This window comes from Nerophis ophidion, linkage group LG06, assembly GCF_033978795.1.
Source record: "Nerophis ophidion isolate RoL-2023_Sa linkage group LG06, RoL_Noph_v1.0, whole genome shotgun sequence".
NCBI lineage: Eukaryota > Metazoa > Chordata > Actinopteri > Syngnathiformes > Syngnathidae > Nerophis > Nerophis ophidion.
In genome coordinates this window covers 49,670,017-49,688,520 of record NC_084616.1, presented here as the reverse complement: position 1 = coordinate 49,688,520, position 18,504 = coordinate 49,670,017, and the positions used below count along the sequence as shown (strand labels likewise).

Below are 18,504 nucleotides of genomic sequence, written 5' to 3'. Positions count from 1 at the left end.
TTGGTTCAGCAGCTTATTTGCACTTTTATTAGAATGTGTTGACAGTTCAGACATATAATCTCCTTTGGGGAATAACAGCCCCCCAAAAAATAGCATTGCTTATAAAAGTGGAGTGACACTGCATGGACATTGGCAGTATGCTCCCACTATACACAGCACACTCTTTCAGCTTTAGCCATGTTGAGAACTAATCCAGGAATGTATTGATGTTTTTCTCCCAGAAAAAAATAACAGTCAGTACCTCCAGATGTTGTACATAAATCGCCTCTTCATAAATTATATAATAATTTATGTTATTGAAATCTGTCACTCTCCTTCCCGAATGGCTTATAAAGTATCTGAAAACCTGAGTAATTCAAAAAAGATAATTTCATAGAAAAATAATATCTCACCGTATCTCGTCAACCTAGTTTTTTGTATTGCCGTAACACAATTAAAAACAAAATAAATCCATCTCAGACACAACAGTGAGGCTCATGAATGATTTCCCAGTAATTTACACTGTGAGGGCCGTATTTAGCCTGACAGAAGTTACCACCTCCACTCTAGGAATTCCATAGTAAGACAGATCAGGTCAGGATAAAACATTTTATATTGCCAAGGCAACTGTACGTGGCACAAAGGGCACATCACTGTCAATGCTTGAAATGTATACACCTGCTGCTTACTTTTGGCATTTCACACTGATTTCTGGTACAAAGTGTGCATCCTAATTCACAGCCAGGCAGCATATTCCAAACATTCATGAACAAACAGGGCTGGTATCCTCAAATCTGGGGTTTAAATTGAGGTCCTTCACAGGAGCTATACACTGCACACACACACACACACACACACACACACACACACACACATACACTGCACACACACACACACACACACACACACACGCACATTTGTATGTATGTATATACAAAAATTGAGCTGTTTGGCCACAATACCCAGCAATATGTTTGGAGGAAGAAAGGTGAGGGCTTTAATCCCGGGAACACCATTCCCACGGTCAAGCATGGTGGTGGTAGTATTATGCTCTGGGCCTGTTTTGCTGACAATGGAACTGGTGCTTTACAGAAAGTAAATGGGACAATGATAAAGGAGGATTACCTCCAAATTCTTCAGGAGAACTTAAAATCATCAGCCCGGAGGTTGGGTCTTGAGCGCAGTTGGGTGTTCCAACAGGACAATGACCCCAAACACACATCAAAAGTGGTAAAGGAATGGCTAAATTAGGCTACAATTAAAGTTTTAGAATAGCGTTCCCAATGTCCTGACTTTGGGACAATGCTGAAAAAACAAGTTCATGTCAGAAAACCAACAAATTTAGCTGAACTGCACCAATTTTGTCAAGAGGAGTGGTCAAAAATTCAACCAGAGGCTTGTGGGTGGCTACCAAAAGCGCCTTATTGCAGTGAAACTTGCCAAGGGACATGTAACCAAATATTGCTATATGTATACTTTTGACTCAGCAGATTTGGTCACATTTTCAGTAGACCCATAATACATTCATAAAAGAACCAAACTTCAGGAATGTTTTTTGTGACCAATAAGTATGTGCTCCAATGACTTTATCACAAAAAAAATTGGAGTTGTAGAAATTATTGAAAATTCAAGAAAGCCATAACATTATGTTCTACATAACACCAGCGCCCCCCGCAACCCCAAAGAGAATAAGTGGTAGAAAATGGATGGATATAACCCCGTTTCCATATGAGTTGGGAAATTGTGTTTGATGTAAATATAAACGGAATACAATGATTTGCAAATCATTTTCAACCAATATTCAGTTGTATATGCTACAAAGACAACATACTTGATGTTCAAACTGATAAACATTTTTTTTTTGCAAATAATCACTAACTTTAGAGTTTGATGCCAGCAACACGTGACAAAGAAGTTGGGAAAGGTGGCAATAAATACTGAAAAAGTTGAGGAATGCTCATCAAAGACAGGTGTGCAGGCTAATTGTGAACAGGTGGGTGCCATGATTGTGTATAAAAGCATCTTCCATGAAATGCTAAGTAATTCACAAACAAGGATGGGGTGAGGGTCACCACTTTGTAAGCAAATTGTCAAACAGTTTTAGAACAACATTTCTCAACGAGCTATTGCAAGGAATTTAGGGATTTTACCATCTACGGTCCGTAAAATCATCAAAAAGTTCAGAGAATCTGGAGAAATCACTGCAATAAGCAATGATATTACAGGAGGTACTGCATCAAAAACCGACATCAGTGTGTAAAGGATATCACCACATGGGCTCAGGAACACTTCAGAAAACCACTGTCAGTAACTACAGTTGGTCGCTACATTCTGTAAGTGCAAGTTAAAGCTCTACTATGCAAAGCCAAACCCATTTATCAACAATATCCTGAAACGCCGCCGGCTTGGCTGGGCCTGAGCTCATCTAAGATAGACTGATGCAAAGTGGAAAAGTGTTCTGTGGTCCGACAAGTCCACATTTCAAATTATATTTGGAAACAGAGGATGTTGTGTCCTCCAGAACAAAGAGGAAAATAACCATTCGGATTGTTATAGGCGCACAGTTCAAAAGCCAGCATCTGTGATGGTATGGGGGTGTATTAGTGCCCAAGGCATGGGTAACTTACACATCTGTGAAGGCACCATTAATGCTGAAAGGTCCATACAGGTTTTGGAGCAACATATGTTGTCATCCAAGCAATTTTATCATGGACGCCCCTGCTTATTTCAGCAAGACAAGTGTTACAACAGCATGGCTTCGTAAAAAAAGAGTGTGGGTACTTTCCTGGCCCTCCTGCAGTCCAGACCTGCCCCCCATCGAAAATGTGTGGCGCATTATGAAGCGTAAAATACGACAGCGGAGACCCCTGACTGTTGAACGACTGAAGGTCTACATTAAACAAGAACGGGAAATAATTCCACTTTCAAAGCTTCAACAATTAGTTTCCTCAGTTCCCAAACGTTTATTGAGTGTTCTTAAAAGAAAAGGTATTGTAAAACAGTGGTGAACATGCCCTTTCCCAACTACTTTGGCACGTGTTGCAGCCATGAAATTCTAAGTATTTATTATTTGCAAAAAAATAAAGTTTATGAGTTTGAACATCAAATATATTGTCTTTGTAGTGCATTCAATTGGATATGGGCTGAAAAGGATTTGCAAATCATTGTATTCCGTTTATATTTACATCCAACACAATTTCCCAACTCATATGGAAACAGGGTTTGCATATACATATATATATGTATATATATATACAAACAGTATATATATATACAGAATATATATATATATATATATATATATATATATATACATATATGCACGCACGCACACACACACACACACATTTATATGTATCCTATTGTTTTATCACGCAACAAATAATATCAGTGGATAGCTGTCCTGTGAAGTATATATAAGTATATACACATAAACTGCTTAACAAACATTTACAGAATAAACTGGTGTATACAGTACATGGCTGTAGAATATCACAGCTGCGATATAAAGGGTATTCGCATGATCACAGATATACAACAATATAGTAGTGTCTGCACAGCACAGAGCAGACTGACACACAAACAGATGGCTGACAGTTATTCAATGGTATTGCTTGGCATCTTCACGAGGTATACGTGAAACGTTTATGCAGGCTTTGTATAGTAGGAGAAAATAACAGATGGAAAGCAAATTACATCAAGGAATGTGAGATACCTATAATACAAAAAAAGTTTTTTGTGATGTGGTTGAGATTAAACTATCTGTACAGCTCGGTTGAAAATAAACTCAAAAAATCAAAATAACACGGCAGCAGAATTGTGTGTACATCTATAAGTGTCGAATTGAAGCACCTTTCCCTATACAGAAGGTCTATGGCACATGGATATATTTAGCACTTCTAATCTGCCACATTGTTACCACCTTTAGACCACCCCTCAAATTTTTTAATTTGATTCGTTTTGGGCTTTTACTGGGCCAATTAAACGCTTAATTGATTCGGTTAATCCCTTTTATCTGTTTCATTTTACTTCTAAAGAAGCCATTGTTTTGTGCACATTTTGTGGCACCAACCGAGTTGGAACTTATTTTCCTGTCACTCACACACACACACCAGTGACTTGCAGAGAGACAGTCGCGATATAGACCCACTTGACAAAAGTAAGAGTATTTATAATGCCAATTTTAAGTTGTTTTTTTTTTTATTGATTTAAACCTGTCCTGTCCAGCCGCATGGGTAAATATTGTATTGTTGAATAGATGCCAATTATAAAAAAGTAATGGTCAGCGTTTAGTGTTTGATTTGGTGTTTAAATAATTTTCAAACGATACCACAAATGAATCAAATAGAATTCACTATAGATAGAAGTGCAACAATAATGAGGGCAACAGTGACAGACAAAAAAGAAAAAAAAACCCGGCCATTTACAACTTGAAACATCAGCTACAAATCAGCTGTAAAGAGGAACAATGAACTTAACTTCGAACTTGGGAATCGGGACGCATATATTTCTGCAAAACATTTGTTAAAAACATATGGCAAAAAAAGGAGAGCTGCATTTTTGGGGGGAATTTTACCTATTATTCACATCCTTGTGAAAGACAGAAAGAAAGACAGATATATATATTTTTTAAATGCATTCTATCTCTTAAATAAAGATAAATAAAAGTTAACTTACAATGGAGCCAATAGGAGGTCCTTTATTCCGCCCATAACAATGAATAACCATTCAAAAACTGCCTACAATACATAATCGACATTTTACGACCTGAATATTAACCAAGAATTAGTGATATTGTTATTATAAGTGCTAACATAAACTATTTTTCAGCTGCGCCGTGATCACATAGAGCTAACTCGCCTGTAATGCTATATTGACATCATCAGCTGGTGAGCGGCTTTCTCTCCTTGGAGCTCGTGAAAGTTAATAAGTAAAGCCTCTCACCTTGGATGAGGACCTAATCCGACAAGTTGGTCAACGTTGGCATCCAATTTACACCCAGAAAATTCCTAAAAAGACACAATCCGATGCTTAGTACCACCTCTTTTTTCCTTTGCGAGAATTATGAGTCATTCATTACCTAAATGAGAATATATCAACATCCTAACAGCTGGCATCCTAATGACAGCATGCATTGTACTGTAGGTGATGTTATATTATGTTTGTTGACGTTCATGAAGTCTGCAGTAGGTCGTACTCGATGATGTCGAGGGAAAAAGCAAACATTCTGATGTGTTTGTAAAATGAATGCGCCACATGTGCTTAAAATAAGCAAAATATGTCAATAGTACATTTTATTATGAGTGTGTCTGTTACTACAAGACTTACAGTGTGTATACAAACTTTGGAGGTGTTAAGAGTTTTTTTTAGGAGCTTTATAGGCAGAATTGAGCGACTCACATAGGCTTCATTGTAAGCAGAATTTTGCTGGCATACATTTACCAGTTAGAATGCATTAAAAAAAGGAAAACCATATGTGTTCTTGTCTTACCTAAGGGTTGTGAATGATAGGGAAAAAAAAGAAAAAGATGCCGTCTCACAAGTGAGAAATGTGTCCATCATATTTAATGGCAAATAAATATTGTAATGAGCTAACACACTCATCAAGGCAAATAGTCTGTAGTCTCATCTTTTCTTTGAAATAAAAATAGAAATGTATCTTGCTCAAATATTCTTTCATTTAGTTATTTATAGACTGCTAAAGTCACTCACTCACAATTACTCAACATATAAACAACTGGATTGCTAAGCAGAATGGATAAGTGCATTGGTCTTAATAACACATACAAATTCCATCAGTCTAAAAGAAAGGTGATTGTTGCAGAAATGACAAATGACATCCCTGCTGCAGCCTTCTCTACTTCCTGTTCCAGTCTCCACCCTGCCCCGTCTGCTTTAAAGAGTTCTCATCCAGGTCACGAGCCACCCTCTGCTGGCTGGGCATGAGCCAGCCACCTGGCAGCACCACGGCCCTGCGCCCGCCGGCTTTTTCGGCGGCCAGAAAGAGGCCAGAGATGCTGGCGGCGGACACACTGTCGTCTGATTGGCTGCCGCCGGACTCTGACTCATCATCCGTCAGTTGATGTAAAGAAAGCAAGGAAGTGAGGAAGAAGAATGGCTTCCTCTGTGCATGGATCACAGCATCACTTGACAAAGGTCTGTTGTGTGCATCATCTCTTCTCTGACCTTCCTCAACCTCTAGGAGCCTATCTTCACCCTCTTCATCATCCAGCCATCCCTGCAGGTGTTTCATCTCATGGTAGCTTGCTGCCACTTCCCAGTTTTCATTTTGCTCCTCCTCAGACTTCTCTTTGGGCCGGGGAATTTTTTTGGAATGACTAGGAATTGACAGCACAACATCCTCCGAGCTGTCTCCTCTCTCCAGATTCACTTCCTCCATTACTTCTTCCTCCTTCTCAGCGACCCTTTCCTCTACAGGAGTAACATCCTGCCTCTCCACCTGTAGACGTTCCTGTACTTCTTCTCCCCTACCCTGCCTCTCTCTGCTCCTTCCTCGCTCACCTTTTCTGCCCCCTTCTGTCACTTTCTCAGCATCACTATCAGACAACGACAGGGCGTCCTTGGGCAAACTCTGAGATTTTCTTTTCTTCCTCCTGACTTTCCGAGGGTTCTCTCGCTGACCCCCCTCATCCTCCACCGGGTCTAGGTTGGGGCTATGTAACCCCGAGCGACCTCCTGAATGTCTTCTTCTCCTTCCTGTTCCTTTCTCCCGTGCGTCCAAAGACTTGCTTCTCCGCTTCTGCTTGGAGCGGCGCCCCCTCTGCCTGGTAGAGTTTACTGCAGCCATACCCTGCTCCCGGGGGTGACGCAGGTGGGAGGGGGAGGTGATTCTGTGTTTACGGCCTGGGGAATGAATGAAGGTCAAAACATTTTAAATACGAAAGTATCACAGTGTAACAGACTCATATTTGAAAAATGTGCAATTTGATGTCAAAGTGTGCAATTCGTGTTTTAATGCTTTGTCATTGAGATGCTTCGCTCAGCTTCTTTTAATGTATTCATGTATGTAACTCTACATAATCCATACCTGAGCACACCCCTTACATTGCAACATGTTTGTTACAGTACATGTTCTCAAGGGAAGGCGGTATATAAATTAGAGTAGTCAGTGTACAGCTCGTATAGCAGTATAACATCACTATTTACTGAAAGAAACTCAACAAAGCCATTAACATTTAAATAGTTAAATACTGATTGTGTCACGGCCCAGGCGCATTCCAGTACGCCTTCATCTGTGCGCTGCGCTGAGCGCACCTCCAAGCACGCACTTGCGTGCCACTTCGGCTGCAGCAGGCAGCTGCAATCTATGTGCAATAAATCAGCACTCTACATACCTGTTGCTGATGAGCTCCCTGGGCTTCTTAAGTCAGTGTAAACCTGTGTTCCGGGCCAGAATGTAGTTTCCTGTTTTGTACAGTAAGCCAATTTGTGTCAAGCTCTATGCTCTTGCTCTCTTTGTGTCTTCTCCTACTCCGTGTTTCATTTGTCTCGTCTTCCAGTTTCGTTCCAGCAGCATTCCTCCGTTCCCTGATGACGATCTGTGTGTCTCGTCTCCCAGTATTCCCTCTGGTTCCCCTGGCTGCCTCTTTCCATCTCGACCTCCCGCCTGGACACGGACTTTGACGCCTCCCTCTTGCCCCAGACCCCCTTCCTGTCTCTGGATCTCTGAGCTTGCCTTTCCCCCTTGGACTTCCGCCTCTCGCTCAACACTCCTGGTAACACTCAACACATACTCACTACACATAGTCTCACATTCACATTTTGGATTAGTTTCACACTCCATACTATTGTAAATATTAATAAATAGAGCTAAAACTACGTCCCTGCATTCTGTGCCATCTTCTTCCCCCCTGTACTGTAACAGATTGCCTACAGTCAAGCATGGTGGTGGAAGCATCACGGGTGTTGGGAACCCACATGACTACGATATTTCTGACCCCAAGATACAGGAACCAGGAGAACGACAAGCAGGTAAGAGGATTTTAATATATTTAACAGAGGAGAAGCACTCATGTATGCAACAGAGGTTCTTAACATATTCAATCCTTTTTCTACCGCTTATTCCCTTTGGGGTCGCAGGGGGCGCTGGTGCCTATCTCAGCTACAATCGGGCAGAAGGCGGCGTACACCCTGGGACATAAAGCAATGGATGTCGAGCGGGTCTAACATGATACTGTGAAAGTTCAATCCAACACAACCGCGAGAGTTCAGTTAAAAGCGGATCCAAGATAGCAGCGAGAGTCCCGTCCACAGGAAACCATTGCAAGCGGAGTCGGATCAGCAGCGTAGAGATGTCCCAAACCGATACACAGGCGAGCGGTCCATCCTGGGTCCCGACGAGCGGTCCATCCTGGTTCCCAACTCTGGACAGCCAGTACTTTACAACCAGTCACGGGGAGAACATGCAAACCCCACACAGAAATATCCCAAGCCCGGCATTGAATCCAGGACTACTCAGGACCTTCGTATTGTGAGGAAGATGCACTAACCCCCCTTGCACCGTGCTTCCCCAAATCAAAGTTGTATGTTTTTTACTGGGGCACAAAATGAACCGTGTGTGAACATCACTCTGTTCAAAGAACAAAACCAACAGTGCATGATTCACAACAAATTACACACCTACAAATCATATGAAAAATTAGAGGGAACATTGTTTGTGGGTATCTATAATACTCTATCGGGAGAAGTTTTTATTTACACGATAAGTCGGATGTGTCTTGACCTCCGCGGCAGAGGCTCCGCCGAAACCCTGAGGCCGACTCACCAAACCCCTAGGGTTCGATTGAACCCAGGTTAAGAACCACTGTTTTAGACACAATTTGGACATGTTTGTTACGGCTCAAGCACCTGCCGTCACACATTCAGCTGTGCGCTCGGACCGCTGGTCATGCCCGCCCACGGGCGTTCCTCTCATGCTACAGCCGCTCCTTCACGCGACTGCACATAATTTACAATCAACACACCTAACGCTGATGAAAGCTCCCCTGCCTTCATAAGCCAGCGGATCGTACGTTCCAGTGCCAGAACATAGCTACTTGTACCAGTACAATAAGCCTCACACGTCTCCAGCTTTCCTCGCCTATGTGCTTCCTTGCTCTCTGTGTTTCCTTTCGTTGGTGCTCATTGTGTCCTGTCCTGTGTTGTCACCCTGCAGCTCCTCTTCGTTTCCTGGATTCGAGTTGTGGGTCTCGTCTCCTCAGAGTCCCTCTTGTCTGCTTGCTGCTTTACTCGATCTCGACATCTCGGCTGGAGACAGACTCTGACGCCTCTCTCCTGCCCTTGACCTCTTGCTTGCCAACGGAACTCCGAACCTTCCTTGCTTTTTCTGGACTTCCGCACCTTCCTCAACACGCACCTTCAACACCTCATATTTGGCTTAATAACACACGTCACACATTCGTGCAAATAAACACGCTGCAAGCGGAACGACGTCCCTATCTCAGTGCCCTTCTCCTTCCTCACTGTACCGTTACAATGTTTACTGTAAGGTGTACTCACTTTTGTTGCTAACTATAGTTAGACAATAATGGCGGTGTTTTTATTTAAATTTAGACAGCAATACATGTATACAAGCAGCACATTGACTACTCTAAGTATATCCATGTTTTATTGTTATAATATTGTCTATTTAGAGGATGTAATAAAATGTTTGCTGAAATGTGAAGGGTGTACTTACTCTACCATATTGTATCTCCTCAAACTATAATTAAGTATGGAGGTAAAGTAGACAAGTTGTTTAGAATTTTTCAATAAGGTGTATAAAAACAATTGTGAAGATTCTGTCAGTGAAAACAAAAGTGATTAGTGAGCATAGGGATGTAGAGAGACAGAAAATGGGAGAACTAACAGGAACCATTACCAACCGCGTATTCTCTGTCCGTCCAATGACATAGAAGCAAGGCTCGCCTGATTTGGAGTTGGTCATACAAAGAGACAAACTGGACAGCTCCACTGAGAGAAAGAGAAATTGGGAAACAGACCGAAAGAGAAGGAAAATAGAAAGAGCAGCGGTGTTTGGACAAGAAAATATGTACAGGAAATGAGGAAAATTAGTTTGTGGGTGAACTAAAGATAGGAAAGGGAAAGCAGTATAAAAGAACAAGCAGTTTGAAATCTCATGCAAGAATTTTAATATAATTTATATCCCAATAACAATAATCCCAAACCCTTCCTCTCCTTCTCACCATAGTCAGGGACGTATCCATTTCCTCTCTTGAGGACCAGATGAATACGATGGCCTCCTCTGCGGATCTGCTCCACAGCTTGACTGTGGGTCATCCCTGCTGTGCTGTCACCATTGATCTCCACAAGCTGGTCACTCACCTGCACAAGAATAAAAACACTTGAAGCTATCAGCCTGAGGGCTTCAGGCTATGAGGAAACACAAAAAAAGGTAAGATGAAGAATTATTTGCATCTGATCTTGGCACAATGGCACAATAACACCGACGTGTGACATACAATGACGTAAATGCTGCTATATGTGGGCAGGTGTACCTACTGTTGTGACAAGGTGAATCTGTATATAGACTAATGTTTATGATGTTCATTTTCAAACTCATCCGGGAAAAAATAACAATGATTTTTTTCTTCAATATATGTAGTCAACAATGTACATTTTCAAAAGATAAATTATGATACCTTTGGAGAGAATGGGGCGCTGTTTTGTTTGCAATCTAGGAACGCCTCCACAAACAAAAATGTTGTACATATGCTGAAAGTAGGTATGGAATATAATTGTGGAGAAAAATGTATGCAAAATGTACACCAAAGAATATCTAATACATCTTATAGACCATAATAAAGTGTTTAAATTTAAATTGAAAACATCAATGATTGATTGTCAGGGCCATCCCTCAATATATTGGGGCATTTTATTTTTCGCAACTAATTTATTGATGTGAAAATGTGCATTTTTAATCAAACTTAAGTTTACTTGAAAGCACATTTTGTTGTAAAACAACAAACAAAATGCTAAATAATAAATATTTTTTTGTGAAAAATAACACTTTTGACATAAATTTGTAAACTTTGCTGACACATATCTAAAAGGGACTTGAAATCAGTACCACTACAATACGAGCACTAGCACTGTGCGCCAAGGAGAAGGGTGAGAAAGTCCATCCACCCATCCATTTTCTACCGCTTGTCCTTTTTGGGGTGGCGGGGAGTGCTGGAGCCTATCTCAGCTGCATTCGGGTGGAAGGCGGGGTACACAACTTGGACAAGTCGCCACTTAATCACAGGGCCAACACAGATAGACAGACAACATTCACACTCACATTCACACACTAGGGTCAATTTAGTGTTGCCAATCAACCTATCCCCAGGTGCATGTCTTTGGAAGGAGGAGGAAGCCGGAGTACCCGGAGGGAACCCACGCAGTAACGGGGAGAACATGCAAACTCCGCACAAAGACCGAGCCCGGGGATCGAACACAGGACCTTCATATAATAGGACACAAGCACTAACCCCTGTTTCAACGTGCTGCCCGGGTGAGCAAGTCAAATTTGCCATTATGTTATAAGTGGCGGATCAAGAATTGACAAGGATTTTGTTTGCTGACATTTTGAATGCGCTTCTTTACACAAAAAGAGGTCCCTTGGGGATCATGGGCCCTACGTACGAGCCATGATCTGTTGTTATTAGCAATTGTTAGTTTTATTTCAGAGACTGTCTCCAACTACTGCTAGGTCACTCACCTGCATCTTTTGGCTTTGTGAGGCTGGCCCTCCCTCCATTAGTCCCAGGACATAGAGGCCCATGTTGTACTCACTTCCCCCTCTGAGACTGAACCCAAAGCCAGAGGCGCCGCGATCCAGGTCGAGGCTGTAATACCTGGAGTCCCGCTGGAAGAGAGAATCGAAAGAGTGTTAATGTGGACTTCAATCATAAAATCAAACATGTCTTCCCTACGCAGCACTCACTTTCGGTCGTGAACGCTGACCCTTTCGGCTTCTGTGACCAGGATCATACTCAGTGGGTTCCGAAAGCCCTGATAAATCTGTAGAGTGTCATACCGGAAAGGTTCAATCTCGAGTAAAGAGACTGTGAAAGTGTTTTGGGGCTTACAGGTGCTGGGCCGGGGGACAATGGTGAGGCGCAAACTGTTTCCTGCACGCCGTAGGATCTGAGCTAGCTCTCGATGAGGAAGGGTCACTACCGAGCGTCCTTCTACGGCCTCCAATCGATCTCCGGGCCGAATCTGACCGCTCTTAGATGCTGGGCTACCTCTGCGTACCGTCACAAAACGGTGGGGAAGGAGAGATGCAGCTATAGGGGGAATGAAAAACATCCGTACAAAGAGTTGAAATGTCTTTTACCTTGATATGATCAGCTTTAGTACATAAAACTGGATTCCTATTTGAAATTGATTTGAAGTGCAGTTAGGCTGCGCATGGTGGTTTACATTAAATGACTTCTCTTTCTCCACACCTCCCACAGTGTCTCCTTGAAACACTCACATCTTTTTTTTCAGCCCATCCGTCAACTAATCTCTCCAACGGCTGACACAGCAGCCTTCATATACACCGCCTTGCTGCTCAGGTACAAACTGCCACAGGACACTAACTTTCTTGTGATAATTTATCATACCCCAAATCTGTCAGAGTGCCAGACTTTTGATATTTACTTTTATCTTTAATCACATTGGTTATTTTAGTGCTCAGCTCTTATGGGATGCTGCAACCAGCAGCTCCCCCATTAGTAAGCCACTGCAGTTACGTGTTGGCAACACAAAATGTATTTTCTTTTGTTTGAGATAATGTGCATGCACCATCATCTCTCAGCATGGATAAGAAGTGGGGCGGTCCTAATTCACTACATGTACCACAAACTCAATGTGTCCTATTATTTGTGTGATCATTTGTATTGCAGATTAATTATTTGATATTTACAGGATGAGGAGAACATTTTTTTATTTATTTATCTGCTGCAGTACCAGCTAAAATCTGTTTTATTTATATATTTATTTATTTAGCTTTTGCCTCTCTCTTTCTTTGTGTGGGAAGATCTTCATGTATCTTAAAAGATTGACATTACTTGCCACTGGGGCTGCAGCCAGTGCCGGCCCAAGCCTCCATGGGGCCCAAAGCAAAATTTCATTTTGGGGCCCTCTATTTCTGCCAATAATATTTATTGTTGATCATTCACACACCTACTATAAACTCATTGCGGCTCTGGCAGTGTTGTTTACATTATCCTATTGTCAGCCTGGCATGTCTTTACAAATGACATGTCATTTATAAACATATGGGGGTGGCCCAATTAAGAACACAAATAATACCAATGAATGAACGAATGATGTCCAGAGTACCACATATGGTTCCTAATCTTAAAATGTAGAAAACATTCAGCTACAAGAGTGGCCTGGGGTTGAACAGTTCAAGTGATAAAGCTTTGTATTTACAGTAAAAGTGTCATCTTGTCTCATCAGTCTTGTATATATTAGTCTTTAATTACTAGTTTATATTTTTAGTTAATTGTTCATATTTAATGTTTACTTTGTACAAAGAGAGCGCAGTCTACTGAAGTTAAATTCCATGTGTGTTAAACATAACTGGACAATAAAGCTGATTCTGATTCACTTTATTATTTTTTGGTAACAAAAACCTGAAACAGCAATGTGCAAAAATAATAGTGCGTAGTGCGAGAAAAACAATAAAATGCAACAATAAAATCACTTAAATATATATAAAAAGGAACAAATTCCATTGTACAAAAACCAACATAATTAAATTAAATATCAAGCAAATACTTAAATAATATTAATGAACAGAGTTACCAGAAACATGGTAACATAACGGTTTTTAAACAAATATAAAGTTACTACATATTAAAACTATGTAAATGTACATAAATATGTGGAAAAATTGGGGGGGGGGGGATCAAAATAAACTACCTTAATTCACACATTTTACCATCACATCACAGTTTTGTTCCTCTGTTCTTCACCACCCACACCACTCCACCCACTCCTTAAAACCTGTGCTTTCTGGCTTTTAAGGAGGCAAATTCATTTATGACATTATTGTAAGAAATCTGATGGCCGACTTTGTTATTAATACTAATCACTGCCGGTCCACTCAGTCTTTCTTGAGCCATGGAAGATCTCAAGTAGTTTTTTATTAATTTGAGCTTGGAAAAGCTCCGCTCTGCAGATGCAACAGTCACAGGAAGAGGGCAGGCTATCCGCAGAGCTTTTGGGGGGCCCCTGGTGGCTGCGGGGCCCTAAGCAAGCGCTTAGTTTGCTTATGCCTTGGGCCGGCTCTGGCTGCAGCGATCGATTTTTTTAGTCATCGAGTCGTCTATCGATTAGTTCCAGTAATCAGATAAAACACATTACAGACTCAATGCGTACTTTAAGTAAAATAGTGGATATAAACAATGAAGTTTTTGCTCACCACAACCTTCTTCTTTTTTTAAATAAACACACTTTTGACATGTTTGCATTAATAAAGATAAAAAATCAAAACATCTCTGCATTTTGCTGACACAACTCAAAGCAACCACACACCACCGCTCCATGTGTGCTCTATTGCAGCGGTCGTGTGGAAAATATGTCCGCATACTTAACGTTCAATGTGGATCGGATTTAATATATTCTTATTAGTTACACTCATTATTTGAAGTAAGAGCATATAAATCAAAGCTTTTTTCTAATCAATGTATTAATTCATAGTTGCAGACTTACTACCCATTACATTTAGAAATGATGATAGATTAAACTATAAGAGTACATTTCATAAAGGAATAATTACAGCGGTTTTTGAGACATTTAGTAATCATACTCTCATTCTTGTTTTCATTACTGTAGTATTGTACAAATCCCGTTTCCGTATGAGTTGGGAAATTGTGTTGGATGTAAATATAAACGGAATACAAGGATTTGCAAATCCTTTTCAACCCATATTCAGTCGAATGCACTACAAAAACAAGGTATTTGATGTTATAACTCATATACTTAATTTCTTTTTTGCAAATGATAATTAACTTAGAATTTCATGGCTGCAACACGTGACAAAGTAGTTGGGAAAGGGCATGTTCACCACTGTGTTACATTACATTTTCTTTTAACAACACCAAATAAACGTTTGGGAACTGAGTAAACTATTTGTTGAAGCTTTGAAAGTGGAATTCTTTACCATTCTTGCTTGATGTACAGCTTAACTTGTTCAACAGTCCTGGGTCTTGTTGTCGTATTTTACGCTTCATAATGCGCCACACATTTTCGATGGGAGACATGTCTGGACTGCAGGCGGGCCAGAATAGTACCCGCACTCTTTTACTACGAAGCCACGCTGTTGTAACATGTGGCTTGGCATTGTTTTGCAGAAATAAGCAGGGGCATCCATGATAACGTTGCTTGGATGACAACATATGTTGCTCCAAAACCTGTATGGACCATTCGGCATTAATGGTGCCTTCACAGATGTGTAACTTACCCATGCCTTGGGCACTAATACACCTCCATACCATCACAGATGCTGGCTTTTGAACTTTGCGCCTATAACAATCCGGATCGTTATTTTCCTCTTTCTTCTGGAGGACCCAGCGTCCTCTGTTTCCAAATATAATTTGAAATGTGCACTCGTCAGACCACAGAACACTTTTCCACTTTGCATCAGTCCATCATTCATTCACCAGTGTGAGCGGCACCGGGGGCAAGGGTGAAGTGTCCTACCCAAGGACACAACGGCAGCGATTTGGATGTCAATAGGTGAGAAGCAAACCTGCAACCCTCAGGTTTCTGGCACGCACGGCCGCTCTATCCACTACGCCATGCCGTCCCATGTGTGAGGACTGGTGGGCATTGTGATGCCGGGTTCGATTCCCTCGAGGATGCGTTGACGTGAACACAACAAAGGTAGGATCTTAAAATATTTATTTAACAAAAAGGAAGCACTGAACAGAAATACTGGAGCTAATAAAAAGGCAAACCAAAAACGCTAGTATGAAAACTAGGAAGTAAAAATAGACAAACTTAAATAGCACGTTGGCACAAAAGAGAAAACAAATCATCAGTATGTAAACTGGACAAAACGAGTGGCTTAGCGTGAGAAGCTAGCGAGAATAGAAATACTTGCGAGAAAGCGAATGATCAAAATCCAGACGTACAGTGGTGTGAAAGCAAACTATGAACCCAGACCGAATGAACAGAGAAGACTGGCTTAAATAGGTGGGTGATAATTAGTAGCAGGTGTGCGGGGCGAGACTAACAGGTGGACTGATGAGTGACCAAGGTGACAAAGCAAACAGGAAATAAGGAGTCGGAGAAATATACAAAATGGAAAAATAAATAGTGTAGATCTGAGCAGCAGATCGCAACAGTATTCCCCCCCAACAAAAGACAGATACCAGATGTCTCAAAAAAAAAAAACTAAGAAAAAACAAAACTTGAACCCCCTCCCCAAAACAGAAAGTCCACAAACGAAGGGAGGGCGGAGGGAGGCCACGGTGGAGGGTCGCCAAGTCGTGTGTCCCCGAATCCACCGGGACAAATCATGTGGCAGTGGCGGACGGAAACGCCGGTGCCGCAAAAGTCTTGGTGGGCGACCTCGAAAAGGCCACATTGGTGGCCGCTGAGAAGGTGGGCGTGCGTGGCGCCAAAAGTTAAGCAGCCTTAGGGTTTTTAGGGAAAGTCTTGAGGGCTGCTGCTGTTTGCACCATTGGCGTCCAGTTACTGACCTTTGAGAAGGCAGACTGCAGGCCCCAGATTGCTGCTTACGCAGCAGGCCAACTCGAGGACGCAGAGACATCGTCGAGGAAGCTGGAGGCGGAGTCATCGTCGGCGCGGAAACAGGTGCGGGTGCTGCAGACGAAGAAGGCGGTGTCGTAAAGGCAGGCGTAGTCGTCGTCGTCGTGGAGGCAGGTGCAGTCGTCGCCGTCGTGGAGGCAGGTGCAGTCGTCGTCGGTGGCGCTGGTGTAGGCTCCAGTCCCGTCGTCGGTGCGGGTGTGGGCTCCAGCCCCGTCGTCGGTGCTGGTGTGGGCTCCAGCTCTGGAGCTGGTGCTGGAGTGGACTCCAGCAATAGGGATGGTGTTGGAGTGGACTCCAATAATAGGACTGGTGCTGGAGTGGGCTCCAGCCTAGGAGCAGGTGCTGGTGTGAGAACCAGGTGAAAGTCTGAAACCGGTGTGAGAACCAGTTCTGGGTTGGAGGCTGGTGTGAGAACCAGGCTAGAGTCCATTTCTGGTGCGAGAACCAGGCTAGAGTCCATCTCTGGTGCGAGAACCAGGCTAGGGACAGAACTACATGGACTAGGACAGCGACTAAGACATGGACGGAACACAGGTGGTGGAGGACGCGCTGGAGTTTGTGGCTTAGCAGGTTGCAACTGTGCTACCTCCGTAGCACAGCTGCTAACCTGAGCCCCCTCTTCAAACAGTGGCTGCCAGACGTATTCCTTATCATGTGAAGAGGTATCTAAGGGTGGGTGGAGGGAGGTTAGGAGGAAGGCAGATTCTTCCCTACTAGAATTACTAGAAGAACCCTTAGAAAAAGGAGAAAACCCCATAGATTTGGGCTGGGCTTGAGGACTTAGTGACTGAGATGAACAAGAAGGTGAAAATTTAGAACTAGACTTGTATCTGGAAAACACGTCCTTATGGAGATCCTTCTTATCAATATTGTCCAGAAAATTAAAGTCAATATAATTAGAAAAAGGCTGAGAATTATAGTCCAAAAAATTCCTTTTGATGACGTCACCGGAAGGCGTTACCGACATGACGTCACCGCTGCCGTCTGTGAAAGAGACATGGCGGTCGAAAGAAAGTGTGGACATGTAACTAAAGGGATTACCAGGCTTGTGAGGAGTATCCTGGATGGGTTGAAGTTTGCTGTGTTCGCTGAAAGACAGTTGTGGAGTAGAAGCGTCACTGCATTGGGCAGCTCGAGCCGCTTCGGAAGGCACATCACCGTAATGACGGATCTCTGCCTCCCGTGCTCGGAGCCTTTTCCACGTGCCTATATCAAAGGCTTTCTCTTTCCAGCTGTCAATCGCGAAGGAATCTCTTGCTGGGTTCATACTGTGAGGACTGGTGGGCATTGTGATGCCGGGTTCGATTCCCTCGAGGATGCGTTGACGTGAACACAACAAAGGTAGGATCTTAAAATATTTATTTAACAAAAAGGAAGCACTGAACAGAAATACTGGAGCTAATAAAAAGGCAAACCAAAAACGCTAGTATGAAAACTAGGAAGTAAAAATAGACAAACTTAAATAGCACGTTGGCACAAAAGAGAAAACAAATCATCAGTATGTAAACTGGACAAAACGAGTGGCTTAGCGTGAGAAGCTAGCGAGAATAGAAATACTTGCGAGAAAGCGAATGATCAAAATCCAGACGTACAGTGGTGTGAAAGCAAACTATGAACCCAGACCGAATGAACAGAGAAGACTGGCTTAAATAGGTGGGTGATAATTAGTAGCAGGTGTGCGGGGCGAGACTAACAGGTGGACTGATGAGTGACCAAGGTGACAAAGCAAACAGGAAATAAGGAGTCGGA

The 18,504-nt window shown here is 42.3% G+C and overlaps 1 protein-coding gene across 1 annotated transcript in view; it reads right to left on the bottom strand.

Annotated features, from left to right (window-relative positions):
- LOC133554867 (membrane-associated guanylate kinase, WW and PDZ domain-containing protein 3) overlaps positions 1–18,504 on the bottom strand; it is a 117,366-nt gene continuing 98,862 nt past the window's right edge. The window contains exons 13-17 of the mRNA XM_061904103.1: positions 12,072–12,272; positions 11,927–12,003; positions 11,702–11,848; positions 10,185–10,323; positions 1–6,843 (exon numbers count right to left, since the gene is read on the bottom strand). Of these exons, the coding sequence (XP_061760087.1) occupies positions 5,837–6,843; positions 10,185–10,323; positions 11,702–11,848; positions 11,927–12,003; positions 12,072–12,272 (1,571 nt within the window). The 3' untranslated portion in view covers positions 1–5,836. The remainder of the gene's footprint in view (positions 6,844–10,184; positions 10,324–11,701; positions 11,849–11,926; positions 12,004–12,071; positions 12,273–18,504) is intronic.